Consider the following 24125-nt stretch of genomic DNA (forward strand, 5'->3'; position numbering starts at 1 on the left):
GGTCCTGCTTCAGATCCTCCAAATTACTAAAGATGGGGTCAAGTTGGTGCCCCTGTCGATGGGTCGGGAGGAGGGAGGCTGTTTCTAATTGTAAGGTTTGCAGCTCTTGACGCAATTCCTGGCTGCCCCTGCACGCGACCCAGACCTCCTCCGCTGATCGCCCCCTCCTCGCCTGACTCTTGGAGTGGGACGGGCGGCTCCACCATCTTGGGCGGGTCTGGGCTCGGCGCAGCTGTTCTTTGGCCCCTCCCCCCTCGCCACGCCCCCTGTTCTTCCTCCCCATGTGTCCCCATATCATGGTTGCCCAGTCCCGGCCGCGCAGCGGACGGGCGCAGCGGGCGCGACGAAGGCGCGCCGAAGTTGCGCCTAAGTTAAGCCCGTCTGCGCCCGTCCGCGACGGGCCGGGACCAGGGGCCATGCACTCTGCCCCTTCCTTGGCGTATACCCCAGCTCAACTCATGGCTCTTACCGCTGATTCCCCCCCTTCGCCCTCCCTCCTGCGACACCTTGACACACTTGGCATTTCTATCTCTACCCCTCCTCACCTGCCTCCGGCTCCATCTAGTCCCACTCCACCCGCTGCTGACGCTTCCCTTATCTCACGTTCCCTTCCTACCCCTGCCCCCACTATAGCCTCTGCCATACTGCTTAATACCCGCTCTGCTGTCAAACACCAGACAGCTCTCTTTAACCTTCTCACTACCGATTCCCCTGATCTCCTCTTTCTGACTGAAACTTGGTTTTCTGCCGACTCCCTTCCCGACCTCTTAGCCATTCTTCCTGACACCCATTATGCCCTCCGGGCTGACCGTCCGGACGGCAGGGCGGGGGGAGGGGTGGCGATGATCATTCGGTCGACCCTTAAATTTCAACTTCTCAATCACCCCCTCATATCCAATGTAGACTACCTTGTTGCCCGCTCTCTCAATCTCTCTGCCCCCCTCACTGTTGTCCTTGTGTATCGCCCCCCTCAATCTATGCCTTCTTTTGTAGCCTCCCTCCAGGACCTTATGGCCACACTGGTGGTCAACAATTCCTCCGTCCTTCTGCTCGGCGATTTTAATTATTGGCCGGGCGACCTTAGGGAAGACCTCCCCTCAAAAGATTTTTCTGGTACTCTTCAATGTTTAAACTTCACATCTCACGTCTCAGTCCCTACTCACGTCCATGGTCATACTTTGGATCAAATCTGGTCCTCACGCCCCATTGTCTCATCTCTTCTCATATCCCCATGCGTTTGGTCGGATCATTCTCTCATCTCCTTCTCCATCCATCTGGGAGCGGTCGACAAGCCCCCCCTTCCGAAAAACATCTTAGCCCGTAGTTGGAATCGGACCGATCTTGACTCCCTCTCGCTCACTTTGGCTTCCTCTGTTCCTAACCTCACCGATCTTCCCCTTGACTCCCAGGTCAACGCCATTGGCACATGGCTTTCCTCTTCGTGCGATCTAGTCGCTCCGCTCCGAAAGATCAAGGCGGTTCGTTCCCACGACGCGCACAAATGGTTCTCTCCAGAACTTAAAACACTCAAACTCGACCTTAGACGGTCGGAACGCCACTGGAGACGGAACTATTGTTCTTCCTTGCGCGCCAAATACAAATCACTCCTTACTGAATATAAAAAAGCGATCTTAGCGGCCAAAACCGCTTACTTTACTGAGAGAGTAGCTCTCGCGGCCAATAAACCCCGTGAAATCTTCTCTCTGGTCCATAATCTTGCCACCTCTGATCGCTCCACTCCTAGCCTGGTTCCCTCACAATCCCTCTGCTCTTCTCTTAACGATTTTTTCATCGACAAGATCGTGAAGATCAAAGCTAACATTCCCACAGTACCTCAACCTCGTCCTACTTGTCCCCCCACCTGTCCCTCTTTCTCCTTCGCTCTTTTCCCTCCTATTTCTACCGATTCATTTTTAAAACTTCTGGTCAAAATCAAGTCTGGCTCTCCCGTGGATTGCGCGCCAGCACGCATTCTCAAAACTCTTTTCACCAACTGTCCTGCCCCCCCTCTTGCTCTCCTCAACTCTTCTTTGGCCCTTGGTTCAGTTCCTTCTTCCTTCAAATCCGCAGTAGTCCTCCCTATTCTAAAAAAAACCGGTCTCGACCCTTCTCTTTCTTCTAATTTCCGACCCATTTCTCTTCTTCCCTACCTCGGCAAGATCCTTGAAGCCCACGTCACTTCCTGCCTCTCCACTTATATAGAGGAGAGTGGCCTTCTTGCATCCCATCAAGCCGGATTTCGCCCGGGCCACTCCACGGAGATGGTGGTCCTTGCAGTCTTGGACGAGCTCAAGAGGAAAGCCGACTCTAATCTCCCCCAAGCTTTGGTCCTCCTCGATCTGTCCGCTGCGTTTGACACGGTTGATCACTCCATCCTTCTCGACCGTGTCAGCGCAGCGGGCATTCGGGGTGCGGCCTTTTCCTGGCTGGCGTCCTTCCTTCGGGACAGGTCCCAGGCAGTTCATCTCCCCGGCTTTTCTGCTCCACCCCGCTCAGTCACTTGTGGCGTCCCCCAAGGCTCTTCTCTTTCCCCTCTTCTCTTTAATCTCTATATTCATCCTCTCATCACCTCTCTTCTTGAGCTGGGGGTCTCTGTGTACAATTACGCAGATGACCTCCAGCTCGTCTTTGATCTTTCTTCTTCTCCTGACTCCCTTTCCAAGTTCTGTTCTACTTTAATCTTCATTTCTGACTGGATGAGCGCCAACCATCTGAAGCTCAATCCAGATAAGACGGAACTTGTTCTCACTGGTGGTCCCTCCAATCCTTGGTCCCCGGCACACTGGCCCCTCTCCTTTGGTCCCCCCCCGGTGCCTGCTTCTTCTGTCCGCACTCTTGGGATTAAGGTCAGTCATGACCTATCAATGCACAGTCAGATCAGCTCCGTGGTGTCTTCCTGTTTCTTTTCTCTCCGTTTAATTCGGAAAATTTCACGCTTTTTTTCTACCGATGCACTTAAATCCATAGTCATGGCCCTTGTCATCTCCCGCCTTGACTATGGGAACAGCCTGTATGTGGGCATCCCTGCTTACGAATCCCGCCGTCTACAGGCCATCCAAAATCAAGCTGCTCGTCTTATCCTTTCCTTCCCTAAATCTTCGCACATCACCCCGGTTCTCAAATCTCTTCACTGGCTCCCTGTTCGCTTCAGATCCTTTTTCAAACTGGCTTGTCTAGCTTTTCGGGCCCATTCCCGCTCTGCGCCCCTGTTCATCACCTGTCTTGTTTCTTCTCATGTCCCTGCCCGCACTCTTCGCTCCTCTTCTCTTTCTCTTCTTCACATCCCTCGCTTCCGTAAATCCAGAACAGGGGGCACTCGATTCTCTGTCCTGGCCCCCCAGTTCTGGAATAGCCTTCCCCTTTCCATCCGCTCCATTCCCATCTACACTCACTTCCGTAAAGCTCTTAAAACCTTTCTCTTCTCTCAGGCATTCCCCTCTTAAGTCTCCCGGGGTCCCCCTCTGTTGAGTTCTGATCAGGTCCCCAGCGCCAGGAAGCCACTCGGCCATCGTGCGCTTTATTAAATATCTTATTCATTCATTCATTCATTCATTCATTCATTCATTCATTCATTCATTCATTCATTCAATTCTTGAGCAGCTGAATTGTTGAGGTCTTCGAAGTGGAGATTAAGATCCCCTAATACAAGGAACTTCCTGTATCTCATAGCCAATGGGGTAACGTTCTGGATGAGACTTTCTGCGAAGTTTCTGCTACCTCCCGGGGGTCTATAGATTAGTAGGCCTTTAATGACCGTATTTTTGTCGATACCGATGGAGAAAGCTCCAGTTTCGCTATCTTTTATATTAGCTGGTTCGAGGGAGCATGTCATATTCACTCCATAGATTATGGCAATGCCACCTCCCCTTCCCTTAGGTCTATCCTGCCTGCAAATTGCATAGCCAGGGGGAAGGGCCTCCCTGACTTCAGGGTCTGAGTCTTCGTCCAGCCAAGTTTCAGTGAGGCATAGTATGTCCCATTTGTTGTCTATTATAAGGTCGAATACTTCTAGTTTGTGCTTTTTGAGAGAACAACAGTTAAGCAGAGCACCACTGATTTTCCTACTGTGCTCTGGTCGGGCGTTGTCGTTGGGCGTACTTGCTTTAGGATGCTTATTGAGGATGAAGCCACAGTGTTCGCAGGGATTTGTAGGACTGCGTATACTGAGATCAATACTGTGCTCACATACCTTTAAGAATTTGTTGCGAAGGTTGAGGAGCTCCTCTTTATCGTATCGGTTATCTGGGCGGTGAGGACCAGGGGGTCTGGCCTCGTGCCCCGGTCTGCCGCGGACGGGCGCAGACGGGCTTGCCTTAAGTGGGCCTTCGGCGCGCAAACGGCGCTCCCGCTGCGCTCGTCCGCTGTGCTTCCGGTGGCAGCACATGATATGGGCGGGGGAGGGCGTGGCCTTGAAAGTGGGCGTGGCCTGTGCGTCGCCGGGGAGGCGAGCTAGGGGTCGTTGCAGCCGTCACGAAGGACGCTGTTTAAGATTTAAGTACAGGTAGGTGAAGCAACAAGCTTATAGTTGACTAAACACAGATAAAAACAGATTTAGCAAGTTTTTTAAAATGAGCGTGTCTCCCGGCGTCTGCCTGCAGAGCTCTGGCACTTCTGAAGGCGGCGCACAGCGCGCGCGCTTTTAAGTGAGGTCAACAGAGGGGGCGTGGCCTTGAAAGTGGGCGTGGCCTGTGCGTCACCGGGGAGGCGAGCTAGGGGTCGTTGCAGCCGTCACGAAGGACGCTGTTTAAGATTTAAGTACAGGTAGGTGAAGCAACAAGCTTATAGTTGACTAAACACAGATAAAAACAGATTTAGCAAGTTTTTTAAAATGAGCGTGTCTCCCGGCGTCTGCCTGCGGAGCTCTGGCACTTCTGAAGGCGGCGCACAGCGCGCGCGCTTTTAAGTGAGGTCAACGGAGGGGGCGTGGCCTTGAAAGTGGGCGTGGCCTGTGCGTCGCCGGGGAGGCGAGCTAGGGGTCGTTGCAGCCATCCCGAAGGATGCTGTTTAAGATTTAAGTACAGGTAGGTGAAGCAACAAGCTTATAGTTGACTAAACACAGATAAAAACAGATTTAGCAAGTTTTTTAAAATGAGCGTGTCTCCCGGCGTCTGCCTGCGGAGCTCTGGCACTTCTGAAGGCGGCGCACAGCGCGCGCGCTTTTAAGTGAGGTCAACAGAGGGGGCGTGGCCTTGAAAGTGGGCGTGGCCTGTGCGTCGCCGGGGAGGCGAGCTAGGGGTCATTGCAGCCGTCACGAAGGACGCTGTTTAAGATTTAAGTACAGGTAGGTGAAGCAACAAGCTTATAGTTGACTAAATATAACAAATATTAATAACAAAAGTAAATTAAAAAAGAATACACGGCGAGTGAAACTGCCTGGGTGAATTTGTAAGTGTTTGTTAGGGGCAGATTTACAACACCCTTATGCCTCTTTTACACTGCTGTTGCATCACTTTTCTGAAGAAGCGGTGGTGCAAAAGATGCGCCATGGTATGTGGTATTTAGAATGTGACGTATCTGGGAGGTGCAAAAACCACAGTTGATGGACAGAATGCAGAACAATGTCATACATGCACCCCAGTACAGAGATCTGGGGCTAAATGAATCGTTTTTTTGAAATCCACACCACCCCAGTTCAGACAATGCCATATGCAAATCAGTCTGACCCTGTGCCGCATGGGAACAGTCCAGCCCAAACTGCCAAGCCATGCCTTCCCTGGACCAGAAACAAGCTTCAGAGGACCGGTTTCTGGCATTGTGTCTGAGCATACCCATCCCACTCGGGGTGACAAATGCAAAAACCACAATTGATGGACAGAATGCAGAACAATGTCATACATTCACCCCAGTACAGAGATCTGGGCCTAAATCCATCATTTTTTTGCACTCCACACCACCCCAGTTCAGACAATGCCATATGCAAATCAGTCTGACCCTGTGCCTCATGGGCACAGTCCAGCCCGAACTGCCAAGCGATGCCTTCCCTGGACTGCAAACAAGCTTACGAGGACCGGTTTCTGGCATTCCAGCCGTCTTCAGCAGTCTGCATATGCACGATAACTAAGGTAAGTTTAACCGGGAAACTTCTTTAACTCTCTCACAAATATTCGTGCTTTCTCTTCAGGAATATCTATGGATTAATTGAAAACGGGTCTGAAAATGGGAAGGTCTTAGGTGAAGTGCGCACTCGTTAGGGAGCGCGCGCCTCACCAAGGATTCACCACAGATGTGTGGTAAATGACTAGACCGCCACTGTGTCTTTCCTCGAGGCGGCCATCTTAGAATTCCTCTGTTGCACTAAAGCACTCCAAGTATGTTTCCTTGGGGATTCTTCATCTTTACTGCGGCAGCTAGGATTTAGATAAGTCATTATCTAAATCATAAGTCACGAGCTGAGCTCGTCATGAGCATGGAAGGGGTTAAATCATAAAAAAATGATATATTATGAAATTACCATCCGTGGAAGACACAAAAAAATACAGTTACAATATATACTTAACAACACAAAATAATTTGTAAAGTATTACATTTGCCTTTTTTGCTGTTCTCAGAATATATTGATTTTTACTTGAAACAGTGAGTTCAATAGTGCTCATCACATAACAGCGGGCAAAAAAAGACAATCAATAAGATTATCTTAAAAAAACATTCAACATTCTCAATAACAATCAAAAAAATAGAAATAAAACATATCTTAAATGTTTTTTCTAATAGCAATTTCTTATGTAAATATGACACATCTCAAACAATCATAACATAACAAAACATTGTGATTAATTTTCATACACTGTAAATATTATTACTTAAAAATATATGCTGACAAAATATACAACAACAAGTCCTTTATGGTTTCACGTACTTTTCCACACGGCCAAATAGTATGCGTCAAATTCTTAGTTTGGAAATTGTTCAATAGTAATCCTGAGCTTCTGGCTCCCAGCCTTCTGATCCAAAACCAGCGACATCATTTGCTCCGTCCCCTAGTGCTCATCCTTCAACCCAACGCTATTCAACATCTACATTGTTGTGTTCTAATCTAGGTCCTCAATCAATATGTGACCTTATGCCCCTATTCGGCTATAATCCATTCATACCCCTATAATGGCATAAACGATCCGAGCCATATTTCAGCCATTTCAGAACCATATTTCAGGAACTCGCCTCTGCAGCTCATTAACGTACATGACACAGCAGAAGCCACTAACTTAGATTCCTAGATTACACTCCGAGTTCTTCAACAAGATAAAACTTCCAGCAACCTGGGAAATTCCCGCTTGCTTTGTTTTTATTAGTAATAGAACTCTAATGAGCACTGAAAGAACGACTACTTCCTAGTGACATCTTTATTGACGTCTTCTGTCCAAAAACTTACGTCAAACCAGGCACCTTTCAGATATAAATAATACCAGCATTGCCTTAAGCAAGCGCGACTCTGATGGTGTGCTGAATACAGTAGCAGAACTGCTGTCCCTTGCAGAGCCCAGCAGAGGCGAGCAGCCCACGGACGCTGCCCCTCCTCCTCCTCTTTGACGCGCTGAGAAAGGCGCTGTCTTTTCTCCTGCCGAGAAAATCCAGCTCCGGCGTTTCCAGCCTACCCTTGCGGGTGACTGGGATATCGAGTCCTGAGAGGAGATACAAGACCTCCAACATTCTATTCCGGAGGTATGGTGTTGACTAAACCCTTAGAGAGAATTCTTGAAGCAAACCCTTGGCAAAACCAACTTAACTAAACTGCTACTTACTCCCTCCCAAGTATTAGGCTTAGGTCAGGTACACCGGGGTAGGCTTAGTTAGAAGCACCAGTTGAGGACGTTAGCCTAATGTATATATGAATGTATATATTTTACTCCTTTTAACCATCATATGGCTAAGAAACCATATCGATGCTTTTACAGTATTATTTCGCAATACTCATTTTACTGTACGCACTTTATATAATAACAAGTCTTGCAATTGTGGCAATTCATTTCTCTTGCATGAGAAGAAAGACTGTTCAATAAATAATACCTTTTATTGAAAACGCCCGTCTCTCTATTCTCTGCATCTTGGTGAAAGTAATTCTTGCACGAACTGACTGAGTAAAATAGCTGTCTATTGTTTCACACGAAATTGACTCTTATTCTAAGGAGCAAAGTTGTCATGTTTATGCGGTTGTTGGAAAACTGAATCCCTTCTTGGCTGTGCCAGGGAAGCTGATCACTTCCTATTCAGTCAAGAAAGTTTCCAGTGACATCTGAGCTAGTTGGTAACAAACCCAATTAAGTCTAACATAGTCAGTAGAGACCTGGAAGACCGCACTTCTATGTCTACACTGCTGTTTATGTTATTCCAATGCGCAGGGCCTATAGGGAAAATAGGAACTACACTACAACATGGCCACCCTCACACAAGTAGCCCACCATCACAACCTCAACATCATCTCCTATATCGACGACACCAAGCTCATCCTCTTCCTCACCAAGAATCCACATACCACCAAAAGCAACCTCCATGACACAATGAAGGACATCATCAACTACATAAAGAGCAGCTGTCTAAACATGAACTCCACAAAATGAAAGTATTCATCCTCGGACCCACCCCCTCAGCCTCGGACGACTCCTGCTTGCTGACTACACTGTGGACAGTACCAACACCTACCAACCATGTCCACAACCTAAGATTCATCCTAAACTCCTCCCTCTCCATGTGTAAGCAAGTCTACACCGTCTCCTCGTACGGCCATAACACCCTCTAAATGCTCCGCAACATTTACAAGTGGATCCTTACCAAAAGAAGAAGAACAGTGACACACTCCCTCATCAGCAGCAGACTACACTGTGGCAAAACACTGTACACATGAATTCCAGCCAAACACCTAAAACAACTCCAAAAAATCCAAAAGACCTCCACCTGAGTGATTATGAAGGTTCCCTGCTGCAGCCACATCACTCACCATCTGATACACCTACACTGCCTCAATATCAACAAGAGGATCACCTTCAAGCTCCTCACCCTCACTTACAAAATACTCTACAACACCAGGCTAATCTACCTTAACAGCAGTAATCCTGAAAGGCCAAATTTTGATCTTAAAATCTTGGCTTTAAAAAAATTAGGTAAGAATTTGGTAACTCTTTAGGCAAACGTTGCTTAAAAACTAATTGACTATCATTAAAATTTATCCAACCTTTCAGACATTTTAAATAAACAGGATAGTGTCCAGATGTTGTAGAAGGTCCACCATGAAAAATAATTGCAACAGCTACAAAAGTTGTTCCTGATATTGAAACTTGACCAGCTACAACATTTTTATTTAAAGTTTCCAATTTTTTTCCATCAGGTCTACAATGTTGCAGCATTAAAATTACATACCGTCCATACCTTTGTAAAAATAATGTTGATGACATTTCTGATTTACATTGGCTACACTCCATGTTTTGACTTGCTCCTCTAATTAGATTGTTAAAACACATTGATTCACAGTCAGGTAAAGGCAAATATATGATTTTTTCAGTGTCTATGTTAGTGCTACATATAAACAAACAATTTTGACAGTCATGTTGCCATTTATAAGAAAGGCCAACAAAGTTTTCAATATCTATACCTTCATCTTCCAGTACACCAAGCATAAACATTACAAATTCCTGACAATCTTGCTGAATATTCTACGTAAATTGACGAGAACCAGAACATATGTCCAAAACATTTCAAATATCAGAAACACTTTGAATTCTACTTTTATCACTACTACAGCCAACCTGGGAGATAATTCTTACAGAAGAGTTCAATGCTAATTTAATACACCCCCATGAAGAGGAAGAAAACATCATCACAGCAAACAAAATCTGGGCAGTAGAAATGCAGGTGATCCCGGTGGCACAGCGAATGGACAAAGTGAGCCGACAACTAATATGGGACCTTGAACAGCTAGGCATGCGCGTGTTAAACAGGAGAATAAAACAGGATAGACCCGCCAATTGCAAGTATATCGGTCCCAGTTCAAGCTCAATCTTGGACTATACTGTAGTCACTCTTCCCCTCCTAGGGTTAACTAAGAAGTTTCAAATCAAATCCTCACCCGATAGCGATCACTCGGTTCAGCATATTGAGCTAAAAATAACCCCTCCAAAACACCAAGAGGCACTAATAATAGTAGGGGTAACTTCTACAACAAATCTGAAACATCTAAGGTGGGCATGTGCCACACAACCACAGATAGCTCAAGATGATAAAAATCTAATGCTAACGCTTACCCCAGAAAACTAATTGACCACTGAAACATGGATTACCTTTCTGAATAAGTTACCAAAAGTAGGAGTCAACACCAAAGTGACGCACAATGGTATTAATAACAGCCATCTTAGCCAGATATCCTGAGCCGTGAGAAGGTATCTGAGACAGTCTCTGAGGAGTGCTCAAAGTCATAATTCTCAATGAAAAGTATGGCAGGAGGTACGTTGCTTAACCTCTTCGCCGCTAATGACAAGGGTAACTCGTCATGGACTTTCCATTGATTTCAATGGAAAATCAATGAAAAGTAAAATATTGCCTTAGCAGCCAAGTGGTTAAAGAAAAAATACAAGAAACAAATTTGGAATGATAAAAAATACAAGGATACCAACTTCTGGACGAAAATAGTTTATAATGCAAAAAAATCTGACTCCAGAGCATTTTGGATGCAGGTAAACTCAATGAATAGAACCACAAATACCATAAGTACGACCTGCGTCTTGGAGATGGCATGGGCCCAGCATCTGACACATTTTCAATAAACATCATGGAACAGCTGCCATTAGCTGCAAGCTCTGTATACAATAGTAAAACCGTAGAGATTCAGCTCTTAATCGCTTCCGACTCGATAAACAATCTGGAACAGAAAAACGAAGATCTAGGTCAAACCCCCGAGCTTATACTGAAGTAGAAATTCTTTGAATCATAAGGAAAAAGACCGAATGGCGTCCCCCAGACAATTTACAAGCAAGATCGTTATTGGGCCTGTAAACTCAATAATCTGTTTCAGACGATCAATGTTACCAGTCGTATCCCTGAAAACTGGAGTGGTGCGATCATCAACCCAATATATAAGGGCGGGGATCGTACGGATCCAACAAATTATCACCTGATCGCGCTGATAGATGCGGAGGCCAAATATTATGCTTCATTTATTCTAGCCAACCTTGTAAAATGGTCCGATGATAATAAAAAAGTCCCCGCAAATCAGTCAGGGTTTCGGCGTGGTACAGGCACAATGGCAAATGTCATAGCAATAAGCCTGATTGCAGAAAAAAGCCTACAAGACCGTCAAGCCCTTCATCTATGTTTTGAGGACTTCAAGGAGGCCTTTGATCATGTTAGCCGACAAACATTATGGGCTAAATTAACGCAACAGCTCCTGCCGGACATGTTCTTAAATCCAATTATGGACCTTTATACCAACACTTGGATGCAGGTTAAGATCGATAACGGCCGAAGGCTAACAAGGAGGATTACAACCAGTGAAGGATTAAAACAAGGTTGCGTCTTGGCCCCTCATCTGTTCAACCTATTCATGGCCGATTTGACACCAAGGCTAGATGGGGTCAATGCACATCGGCCACGGCTAGGGACTTTACCCCTTACGCATCTATCTTACGCTGATGATGTTGTCCTTCTTAGTCAAACAAGAATAGGACTGCAACGTCTAATCCATGAGTTGGCTGAATTGCCCAAAAAGAATCTGATGGAGATGAGTCGTAAAAAAACAAAGGTCATGATTATAACGCCTCATCGCTCTAAAGAGCCAAAATTTACAATTTACAACATAAACCTGGAATTGGTGGACAGTTACAAATATTTGGGGATACATCTGGATAGACGGCTCATATTCTCCATGCACTTTGACACTATTGAAAAGAAGGGAACTGCCTTATTGCATGCATTCGTCAAAAAGAAGGGAGAGTGATCAATTGATCAATCAGACACTATTTACCACTCAGAAGGGTGGAAGGTCCAGTATCAGCCTGTGCCCGCGTCAAGCATAGGAAAACCAAGTGGGTTGCTGAACTGTTCCTTAGGAAAAGAGGAATTAAGTGTATCTGGCGTGACCGGAGGTGTAGGTGTAACACCGTAGGGCTGTGGTTCCCAAACTGTGCGCCACGGCGCCCCAGTGCACCGTAATGAGGTGCCAGGGGCGCCGCGCACACTAGGGTGACCACGGGCCTTTTGTCTGTAATTTTGGCCATCACAGGGAGCAGCGCTGCTCCCTGTGAGAGGCCTCACCCCCACTGCTGGAGGCACCTCGCACTCCTCCAGGAGCACAAGAGCAGCCCCTCCCGCCCATTGTCATTCAGTATGTCGCCGATTGCCACTTACTGAATGACAATGGGGCAGTATGGGGGTGTGACACCATGTGGCGGCCTCCTCCTGTCTCGGAGTACAGAAGGGCATTCTGTACGATAAAAAGTAAAACGCCCACGCTGCAACGTTAGAAAACACTTTATTCAAAGAAGCCTGTAAAATAAGTTTAAAAGAACAGGTTTTCGTTCTCTCACTGTCCTGTCATTTTAGAACTGAAGTATTTTCAATATTGTATTCAACAAAGCCATGGTTGCTCCTTTTTTTTTTTTAAGGAACTAGCAACCATTGACAAAGCCAATAGTCCTGGCTTGTTGGGGTGTAATGATACTTGCTGTATTATATATCTGGATGCAATGACAGAGACAACATAATACCAGTCAGGCAGAACACTATGCTAAGCGCATATTTTTAGCCTAGGTGTTTTAAGCTGCGCTCTTAATTGCGTCAAACACCCCCTTTGCAGAGACCCCCCAGTTTTTTTACACCGCCTAAAGCCCTGGAAACAACACCATGTTACAGTAACCTCACATCCTGGCACTGTGCATCATGCATGACTTCTACGTTTTCAGTCTGCCTATGTGCAGGGGCATAGGGAACTCTCCCCCACCGCACCCCACACCTTGCTGTAGTTCGTTCTTGATGGGACTCTTCTGCCTGCAACTCTGCAGACAAAGGTCAGCTCTTAATGTGGAAAGGTGGGTGAGTAAATAAGTGAAGAAAAAGGTGAATGGCTGGATGGATTACTGAAAGGATGAATGCATGACTGAAAGGGGGAATGGATAGATAATGAAAGAAAGGATGGATGGATGAGTGAATGAGTGGAAGTATGGATGAGAGAAAAGGTAAATAGATGGATGTATGGGTGGAAAGGTAGATGGATGGGTGAAAGGGTAGATGGATGGGTAAAAGTGTGGATGGGTGTGTGAAAGGATGGATGGATGAGTGAAAGGGCAGCTGATGGGCGAGTGAATTGGTGGATGGGTGTGTGAAAGGTTGGATGGGTGGATGAATGAAAGGGTAGATGATGGGCAAGTGAATGGGTGGATGGATGAATTGATAAGTGAAATGGTGAATGGATGGAGGGGTGAAAGTGTGGATGTAAGGATTGATGAGTTAGTGAAAGGGGGTAGATGGACAAAAGGATGGATAGATGAGTGAAGTGAAAGTGTGGATGGATGAGAGAACGGATGGCTGGATGAGTGAACGGATGGTTGGATGAGTGAAAGAATGGATGAGTAATAGGATCAATGGATGGATTCATGAATGGGTGAGTGAATGGGTGGGTATATGGATGGATAAGTGAAAGGGGGATGGAGAGAGAAAGGGAGGATGAATAACTGAAAAGGTGAATGGATGGAAGGATAAATGACTGGGTGAATGGATGAGTAAGTGAATGGGTGGATGGATGAGTAAGTGAATGGATGGCTGGGTGGAAGAGTGGATGCATGGATTATTGTACAGATGGATGGGGTGAAAGGGTGGGTAGATGAATAATGGATGGATGAGTGAAAGGGTGGTTGGAGGGATGGATGAGTGAAATGATGGACGAAGGATATATGGTGGATAGGTCTGCAAATGGTTGAATATGTTTGGATATAGATGGGCACACAGATGGAAGGACAGACCTTTTTAGTGTAAAAAAAAGGCTGGGGATACTGATTACGACAGACCAAACTCAATGTTCCATTTTCTCAGACCGGGTTTCAGTACCAAAAGGTACTGAAAGCAGCAGCTGGCATAAATAAGGGTTTGGGACCAGGTACTCTGTTGGGGAAAAAAACGATGGATTGGGATGCAGCGAGTGGATGAGATTAATAATTCAAGCACTCCAACCAATATAATACCTTCTTTGCGTCCCAAATACTTTAAGGAAGATAACAGGAGGTACACACCACCCACCCACCTACCCACAGGTAAAAAAAAATGGTGGGGAGCCACGGCCAACTGCCGATTAGGTCAGGGAAGCCACAGGTCAAAAAAGTTTGGGAACCACTGCCTTAGGGCATCGATTTTGTTGGATGTATTTGCCTCACACACCCATAAGGATGTCATGCTTCATTATAGGCATTGCTCCCCGTCGGGGAGGCGGTGCAATCCCCGACGGGCTCACCTCTGAGAGGGGCTCTTTGGCGGAGATCTTTTATATCCAACTGCCTTATGGTGAAGTGCGGGTGTGTGGGTGGAGTAGCAAGTTGCCTAGGGGAGTGATTTAAAATGTAGCAGGTGGTGCCGGAAACCACTTTATTCTGGGGGGTCCCCCTACTGCAATTAAAAATGTGAATCTAGCTCACTAGGTGCCAAACGGTTAGGTATGGTGGCCCTAGATGAGACTAGAGGAGGAATTGGTCGACATGTTTCTCGCGTGTGGCAGTTTGCCCGCGATTCATCAGGACCTATAAGTGATAAGAACTACATTCAATCAACAACATGCTTATGTCATGTGTGTAGTGTGGGTATAGTTTACCTCTGTGGCTTTATCCTATGCCTAATGGTCAGGGATTAAATGCCACATGAACGTTCGGTGGGTTGGTACATCGGGGTTGAACCTTTGGATTTGGCTCAAACTTCCCGTGTCCTCGTGGATTCACCTACCCATCACCGCCGAGCTCGGATCATTAGGCATAGGATAAAGCCACAGAGGTAAACTACACCCACACTACACACATGACATAAGCATGTTGTTGATTGAATGTAGTTCTTATCACTTATAGGTCCTGATGAATCGCGGGCAAACTGCCACACGCGAGAAACATCACTCCCCTAGGCAACTTGCTACTCCACCCACACACCCGCACTTCACCATAAGGCAGTTGGATATAAAAGATCTCCGCCAAAGAGCCCCTCTCAGAGGTGAACCCGTTGGGGATTGCACCGCCTCCCCGACGAGGAGCAACGCCTATGATGAAGCATGATACCCTTATGGGTGTGTGAGGCAAATACATCCAACAAAATGGATGCCCTAAGGTGTTACACCTACACCTCCGGTCACGCCAGATACACTTATTTCCTCTTTTCCTAAGGAACAGTTCAGCAACCCACTTGGTTTTCTTATTGCATGCATTCTCAGATTTTCCAAACGGCTAAAAGGTTCCTTGTTCACCCCCCTTCTCACAGCTATCAAAGCCAAGCTACTTCCAATGATAGCTTATGGCAGTGTGGTACATAATGGAAGAAGTGCACCGCTGTTAGATAAAATTCAAACAAGAGTGTCTAAACAAGTATTTTGTTTACCGTGAGATGCTTCACCAGCACAGGTACGTCTCAAATTTGGATTGCAGTCCCAAATTTTGCATGAAAGGTATGAGTCAATAAAATTTTGGTACAACATCTGGCTCAACTGGGATGTAGAAATTAACTCTGCCATTTGGGCCGCCTAGCAAAGCAACCCTAAATCTCATTATGCGAAGAACTTAAATTCCTCCCTGAAAAGCACTGAGATGAGAGATATTTGCAAAGGAAACTACCAGTATCAGCATTTAAGCAGGTCGTGACAAAAAGCAGCTAACTTGCACTCGTTGATCGAAGACAAAACAACTTTAAGACAACGTGCACATGCATGGATGATTTTACAATCCTACAAAAGGCCGGTACCAGCTTACTATCTAGACCTTGCTTTTCCTCCCCGCCTAAAACGAAAGTATTTGAAGTTACGCATGGGAAAAACTGCCAACAAATGCCGACCAACCTACTGGAGGACTCTGGGCCCTAAGGACTGTAACCTATGTGGCGCAGCAGTGCAAGATTTCATACATCTGATCTGCATCTGTCCGGTGTTGGAGTGTGATCGCCGGAGTCTACTCAGGAGAAATTTTAATGAAAAAGGTATTCACACATGCCGCTCAGCAATATTAAATGTGTTGGACTCAGGGACCCACAATTCATCTGTTGAATATTTAAATATGTAACCAATTTTGAAAATGTACTGAAAAGATAACACAAGTCAGAACTTTGATCCTGCGATTTATACTGGTTGATTTAAAATGTGTTCCTCAAACTACTAACTAATATTGAGAACTCATGTAAAGGACAATAATGCCAGATTCATAACTCACCAAGTTGCATAAATAAAAAAATAATAATAATTTTTTTAACAAAGGTGGTTTTAAAATTGTGTTTAATGTATAATTGTATAAAAAGGAATGTATTTTATTAAATGGAATATTGTAACGGTTTTTATTAACTGTACAATAAAGAATTTATATACACTACTATATTTCTCATTAACAGAATAAAACAATGAACAGAATCTTTTGTCTCGATTTTCAACAATTTGCAGTTGCAAACTTTCAAGAACAAAAACAACATTAACAGCTATATTAGCATAGCAGTTGACACCACAACTATTTTCAAACCGATAACCAACATTCTCTTCAACACTGTCCTTTTTCTTTCTGCTTGCAGGTGCAACTTCATCTTGTATTTTTTCTTTCTCTACAGTTTCACTACAGATATTCTCAAATTTTTTTCTACCTATCACACGCTTTTCAAATACTGGATATTGACCTAAATTGGGTGCATATTCTCTTCTTAACCTATTATACTCTTTCACACAATTTATATCTGCACTAACCTTTGTCTCATCAAAATCAATCATGTACAATCCAGATAAACTTATGACTCGAGACAAAGCAACATATGCCATACCCTCTTTAAAGACGGTACTTCCAATAATCACTGAAGCACTATCTACACTTAAACCTTGAGATTTATGAATAGTCACAGCATATGCCAAACAAACAGGAAACTGTTTTCTGCGCACATAAAAATATTTTAAAAGCATAAACCGAGATGAACAATGACTAAATTGTTGTACTTCAGCAATTTCATTAAACTTGATTTTCAAAAATTCAATCCCTTCTCTATTTACATAATTAACAAAATCAACAATTTTACCCGTTGCTCCATTTACTAAATCTTTTTCCACATTCAAATTACGTCGTAAAATTACCCTACAGTTTACACATGCATACAAATTATTTTCTAAACCAGCTGTTTTACTTATCGATTTCTCTAAAGAATCCAGTTTCCTCTTCAACTCTTCAGTCAAAATGATTTTTTTATTGTTTTTATTTATTTTTGCAAAATACATGAGACAATAGGAATGAATCAATAAAACATGACAAAAAACAAATAAGTAATTGCGGCCAATCACTTCACTGTCTAAAAATCAGTATCTTAAGCAATCAGAGCGGGTTGAAAATTATAATACCAACGTAATACATAGAACATGCTACAACCCCTTACAGAAAAAAAGACATAAATAAATGACAGTCATTGTGGAAACATAAGACTGAAACATTGAAAGCTTCACAAAAAAAAAAGAACCTGAGACATACGCACAGTTTGGATAGATAAATTAGCATGAGGAAGATTTACACTTCAGGCTCCAAATACCTACTCAAAGACCCCCATATTTGTTCACCCAACTTGCGCTTTCGCAGACCCTTCAAGGCATATAAACTGTGCTCCATGTTATAAACTGAAAAGAAGCGTGCCCGCCACATTTCAAAAGACGGCGGTTCACGCTGCAACCAAAGGGTGCAATACTATGCCTATATATAGCGGTAGCTACAAATATTAAATTGACATGTTGACTTGGTATACCGGTCTCCGCTGATCCCATTTCAACCCCTAAGAGGACCTGCATGGCTGTTAATTGGAGTGGAGTGCCCAATATGTCTGATAAACATTTGTCCAACTGTGTTAATAACCTTCCCAGCGATGGACAACCCAAAAAAATGCAGAGATCATCCGCAGATGGATGACCACAGCGGAAACATTTCCCGATAGCATCCCCAAACCATTTTGAAATCTTATCCAGTGTATAATATAGGTTAAAGAGTGATTTGAAATGCTGCGTGGATAGCTTAGCCGAGAGGAATACATTTTTAGCCATTTCTAAAGAAATTTCAATCTGTATATCATTCCTACCTAATTTAGTCCCCCATTTAACATTTTGTAATTCAATATCATTAGCCTTCATACTTAACATATGAGCATATAGCACACCTATCCTTGCAGTTTTCATAATATCTTCTATCAAACAGTTAGTTTTGGAAAATGCCTCCACTATTCGACAGATGATTCCTAATTTGTAAATACTTTGCAAAATGCTCCCTAGGAAGCTGATACTGTTCCCTCAATTGTTCAAAGGATTTCAGACAGCCTTCATTATATAGATCCCCCACCATCCTTATACCCTTCCCCCTCCAATAATAAACCACCCGATCCCATAAATCTACTGGCAAAAAAATTGAAGATACCAATGGAGTATACCAAGACATTTTCTCAAAACAGAACATATTCCTTACAACCCGCCAGACTTTATATGCTGCCATCATAATCTTAAATCTCGTGCGCTTATAGTAGCTCCAATCGAGATACACAAACAAGCAATTTCGCCCTATCACCCCCAGGAGCATCTGATAAATTGATGGACATTCCGCAATGTCCAAAGGGGCAGCCCCGGTTAACAAGACATTCATTCCTTGCAGCATACAAGCATAGTAATACAACACAAATTCTGGTACTGACCAGCCACCTAATTTTCTTGGTAAAATCATATATCGTATCGCCCTACGGGCCTTGCCTCCTGACCACATAAAGCGCATACAAATAGATTGAAGCTGTATCAGGCTAGCCTTTGGGATTTCTAAAGGAACACATATAAAGAAATAGAGTATTTGCGGGAGAATTAACATTTTTAATAAATTGCATCTCCCCACTAGGGAGAGATGCCAACATTCCACCTGATCTAGTTGTTTCTTTACCCCCTAAAGAAGACCCTCCCAGTTAGATTTAACCAGGGCAGTTGCAGAGACCCTTAACTTAATCCCCAAATAAATGACCTGCTGGCATACCCTTGGATCAGAGTACTTCAGGATATTGGCACATAACAGCTGGGTCTTAGTAGCATTCAACTTATAGCCAGAGACCAAGCCAAATTTTGAGGCTAGATGTTCAATCTCCTGCATCGCTGTAACAGGGCATGGTGTAATAACGGCAACATCATCCGCGTAGGCGAGAACCTTAAACTGGTAAGTTTGTATCGCCACAGGTTGTATCCTAGTACTAGCTTCCAACATTCTTAAAAAAGGCTCGATATATAATGAAAATAAAACAGTGGAACAAGGGCAACCTTGCCTAGTACCCCTTTGTATATGAACCACCTCCGACACGAGTCCCATGATGCTGATACGGGCAACAGGATTATAATACAAAGTCTGCAAAGATGTTATAAACTCTTGCCTAAATACACGGCGCCTCGAGACATCCCACAAGAAGCACCATGCGACTCTGTCGAAGGCCTTCTCTGCATCTAACAAAATTCAACATAATGGCTCCCGGGTTACATTAACACAATCGAACAAAGTTAGCACGCAACGGACATGATTTACCGTGCCACGGTGGGGTATAAACCCGTGTTGTATGGTAGAAACTAAGTGATTACCGATGACAGCCTGTTAGGTAAAATTTTAGAATAAATCTTCCCATCCGCATTTAAAAGCGAAATGGGATGGAAAGAACCAGGCAAATTTGCCGGCTTTCCTTTATTATGGAACACTACAATACAGGCTTCACTCCAACTCATAGGGGGAGCCCCTTTCTGGGCCATTCGCATTGTTGCAAGAAGATCTGCCTTTAAGACAGAGAAAAAAGTTTTGTAAATTTCAACCGGCAATTTTTCGGGCCCTGCCGCCTTACACTTTGCCAGCCCATTTACTGCTAATTCCAACTTCTCTAATGAAATCGGAGCTTCTAAAGCTTCTGCATCTTCTGTAGTGAGATCCGCCATACAATATTGAATAATAAGAGTAGAGGCCTTGTCAATCTCATACTCTTCCCTAAGATATAGCTTCTCATAGAATTGTCTAAACACCTCTAAGATACCACTATCATTTCCCACAGAGTTGCCATTTGCGTCTACAATATGATCTATCCGTTGGGCTGCCCCTCTCACTCTTAATTTTTGGGCGAGGCATCTGCCACTTGCCTCACCGTACTCATAATGAATTTGTTGTTTGATGAAGACATTTTTTGCATTTTCCTTAGACCAGTGAAGATTCAATCTTGCCTTACATCGGGCCACTGACGTGATCGAATCAGTTATATCCACACCCATCTGAATTGCCTGCACAAGTGTCTCCTCAGCCTGCTTCAATCCTTGATATAACTCTTGAAAATTAGCTGCCTGTTTGTTTGGGTTATATAGACCAAAGCTTATAGTTTCTCCTCTGAACGCAGCTTTGAAGCTATCCCAAACGCAGCCAACACTGCTGGTCCCACGATTTATATAAAAAAAAAGTAGTGATCCATTGTTGCATTTTTTCCGTAAATTGCTGCTCCAATAAAAGCTTACGGTCAAAGGAAAATCCTCTCGGTCGAGTGGCAGCTACTATACATTCTATTGACAGGACTACCGGAACGTGATCAGATGTAATTCTTGGATATACCTGAATTATAGCCTGATTTAGTACTGACTTTGCTGTAAAAAAATAATCGAGCCTAACTAACTTGTGATGAGGAAAAGAAAAGAAAGTATAACCCGGAGCCACTCCTCTTAAATAGGCCCAACCATCCACCAACCCATGTGCGATCAATATTGCCTGTAATGCCTTAAAGACTCGCAGTTTCTTACCAATGTATCTCGCCTCTTCATCACATATAATATTAGGTAACAGATTTATATTTAGATCCCCACACAGGATCAGTGGTGTTGGCCAAGTTGCTAATTCCACATTTAAAAACTCTAGAGTATCTGCCTCGTCTAAATTTGCCCCATAAACTGAGCAGACCCTGAATACTGTAGTGCCCGCAAAACATTCTGCTATTACCCACCTGCCCATTCCAACGGTTAAGATTCTCCCTGTATTGCCAATATGTTTTTTTGCCAGGATTGCAACGCCTCTAGCTGTCCCTGAAAATGTAGTACAAGCAATAAGATTGAATCCCAGCTCCTCAAATAAATGGTGCTTTGACCAAACCATATGAGTCTCCTGGAGACAAATTATATCACAGTACAAGACTCGTAACTCTTACGCCACTCGCCGTCTTTTATCAATTGAATTCAGCCCCCTCACATTCACTGTACCTATCCTAATACCCCTGGCCACCATTTTTCTGTCTCAAAACGTAATCAACTCACTCCATAGACTGCCTGCAACAGAGCAATATCTGTCCCAAATAGATAATTTCCATATTATACTCATGTATTGTTTTCCGTTTTTTAACACCCCCGCAGCCCCACCCCGTGCACCCTACCAACCCACCCCCCCACCACCCAACAAGAGGCTTAAGGACCATGTCCTCAGTGATGCAGAAGTGCTTTACTCAGTGCCCCCCAATTGAATCCCCTGCCCCCACCCATTATTTCTCTCTCTCCATGTTGAATAATTAAACCTAAGATCAGACCCAGCAAAAAAGTAATTCACAGGGATGTCACCCCCCCTTTTCCAATTTCTTTCATGACTATTCCCATATCACTGAACTTAAAACTGGCATAAATATCTCTTGAATACCTTATGCAGCATATACATATACATATTAGCCCGTTTTTTTTGTTTTGTTTGGGGGATACATAGAAATAGTCCACAATCACCTAAAGCAAAAAAAGGAAGAAGGGAAGGAAAAGAACGCATGATCTGACAAAAAACTACAGATAAACAGGAGAGAGAGAACCTCATTGACCTAATAAAGAAAAACCATAGTAACACATTTCACACAGTATACACTCTAGTATCTAGTATCTAGTCATAAAGATTGTTTGCCATTATTATTTTTAATATTATCATTAGCGTTGTGGACTCTTATCCATTTCCTTCATATAATCCTGTACAGCCGTCCAAGACATAAAGTATCTGGTTTTCCCTATGAAAATGATCTTTAATTTAGAAGGGTTCAGCAGAAAAACTTGAGCCCCCTTAGCCTGTAGGGGAGCAATTAGTTTCCGTAGTTGCCACCGTTTGTGCACTGTTGCTTGGCAGAAATCAGGACGGACGAAGAACTCACACCCCATACCACTCCGTTTTTTCTCAGGACGTGCCAGGTCGTAAAAACCTTCCCGAAGTAAATAGTTATTCGGGCAGATTAAAATTGCTCTGGTATATGAGTTCGAATCGACTTGTTTCTCCTTTCCGCGCTGCCGTAATACAAAAGGGAACCTATGTGCCCGGATCACTTCCGTTTCCCAGTCCCAGGTGTTAACTTCTGGGAAAGCTTCCTTGAAAAGCTGAATAATAAACTTATGTGGATCAGAACCTTCCTTTGTCTCGGCTATACCTAGCACTCTAAGATTGTTACGACATGCATGATTTTCTAGGTCCGTAAGCTTCCAATCCACGTCTGATTTGGATTTTTGTAAAGTCTCGATGGCCGATTGTTGCTTAGCCAAGCAATCCTCTGCTGAGGAAACTCTCTCCTCAACCTCTACCACCCGAGTAGTGACTTCGCACACGTCTTGACTAGGTGCCTCACTGTGTTCTGAAGTTTTCTGATGGCCCCTTGTGTGCGTAACCCTTCAGCCTTGGTTTCACTGCGGTGTGCCATTATACTCCTATAAATCAAGGCCAGGATGATCGAATTCTCTTCCAGATCCTCCTCCAAATTGAACTGAGCAACAGGGAGGCTCCGGTCTTGCTGTGCTCCTTCGCACAGCACCTTTCTTACTGTTTCATGGGGGGGGGCTGTTGAAACTCCTCTCCTTCGTCATCATCCGGTAAGTCCCCCCAATCACCAGGATTGCTAGAGCTGTCTTCCTCATGCTCTTTATCTGACGCAACCGTTAAGTCAGACATGGAATAGAATTTACTGTCCGATCCTGCGTACTCTGACTCACTGCCCTTATCCATCATTCCAGTAATAGTGTCTGTAATTAAACCTGGCCCAGGCGCTGACCATGGCATTAAGCTGGTGTCTGCTGTAGCTGCCTCATTTACTGTCACTATATTGCCCTCCTTTGGAGCAGAGGCTGGAAGTAAAATCGGTGAAGCTCCAATGGAGACATTCGTACTTGCCCCTGCTGCCCGGAGCTCATGCTGCACAGTAGAAACCAAACCAACTGTATTGCTCATGCCCTCAGATTCCAAAGTCGATTTTGGCTTAGCTCCCTTTGCTCCCTGCTTTTTATTAAAGATTGCATGGGCAGTTAATGGTTTACTAGGAATGTCCTGTATCTTTGCAGCCACCGCCTGCAGATTTGGAATTTTGCAGCTATCGAGGGCCACAGCAGAGCCATTCAGGTTACTGATGGAATTATCACTTGCTAGGCTGTTTGCTTGACTGGCTTTGTTCGTTCCGGCCCCCTGGTACTTGATACAGTGTTGCTATTAATGTTGCTATTATTCACCCCCGCAACTGTAACTTCGGCTCCAGACAATGTATCGTAGTCTCTTACAGCTGATACAGAGGTCGGCGTCACATTATAAGCTATCTCCATTACCTCAATGGGGGGGCACAGCCCCTTGTTTCATAGAGCCTCCTCTCCCCCTCGCCATTGTCAGTCAATGATATACAGTCTCGACTTGTTTGAGATACGGCAGCCAAACAGATTCAACCAGTCTATTGCAGCCACTGAAGATTTTCCAAAACTTCTAGAGCACTAAACAACACTCGCCAGTGACCAACACATTAATCACAGACTGAGGGAAAAATCTGCCAAAAAGTACCTTGCCTTGGCGTTCAGCGCCCGTGCAGATCAGAGTCAGCGCTGCGCTCAGCCACTAGCCGTCTCCTTGCCGTCTCCTTGCCTAACTGGTTCCAGCTGAACCGGAGCTGCCTGGAGTCTTTCCCATCACGTTAATTCACCTCAACAC

At 44.5% G+C, this 24125-nt stretch overlaps 1 protein-coding gene across 1 annotated transcript; it reads left to right on the top strand.

The window, feature by feature from the left end:
* The first annotated feature begins 281 nt into the window (after positions 1 to 281).
* On the top strand, positions 282 to 6191 carry LOC147727788 (uncharacterized). Its single transcript, XM_086963684.1, has 2 exons — positions 282 to 1936; positions 6122 to 6191. The coding sequence occupies exons 1-2, from the start codon at positions 282 to 284 to the stop codon at positions 6189 to 6191; spliced, it is 1725 nt and encodes a 574-aa protein (XP_086819810.1).
* The last annotated feature ends 17934 nt before the right edge of the window (positions 6192 to 24125 follow it).

The sequence above is a fragment of the Lissotriton vulgaris genome, chromosome 3_1, assembly GCF_964263255.1.
Source record: "Lissotriton vulgaris chromosome 3_1, aLisVul1.2, whole genome shotgun sequence".
Classification (NCBI taxonomy): domain Eukaryota; kingdom Metazoa; phylum Chordata; class Amphibia; order Caudata; family Salamandridae; genus Lissotriton; species Lissotriton vulgaris.

Coding starts and splice junctions, on each gene's coding strand:
- LOC147727788 (XM_086963684.1), top strand. CDS start 282: ATGTGTCCCCATATCATGGTTGCCCAGTCCCGGCCGCGCAGCGGACGG. Junction 1,937..6,121: donor AAACTTCTGGTCAAAATCAA/GTCTGGCTCTCC, acceptor CTTTCTCTTCAG/GAATATCTATGGATTAATTG.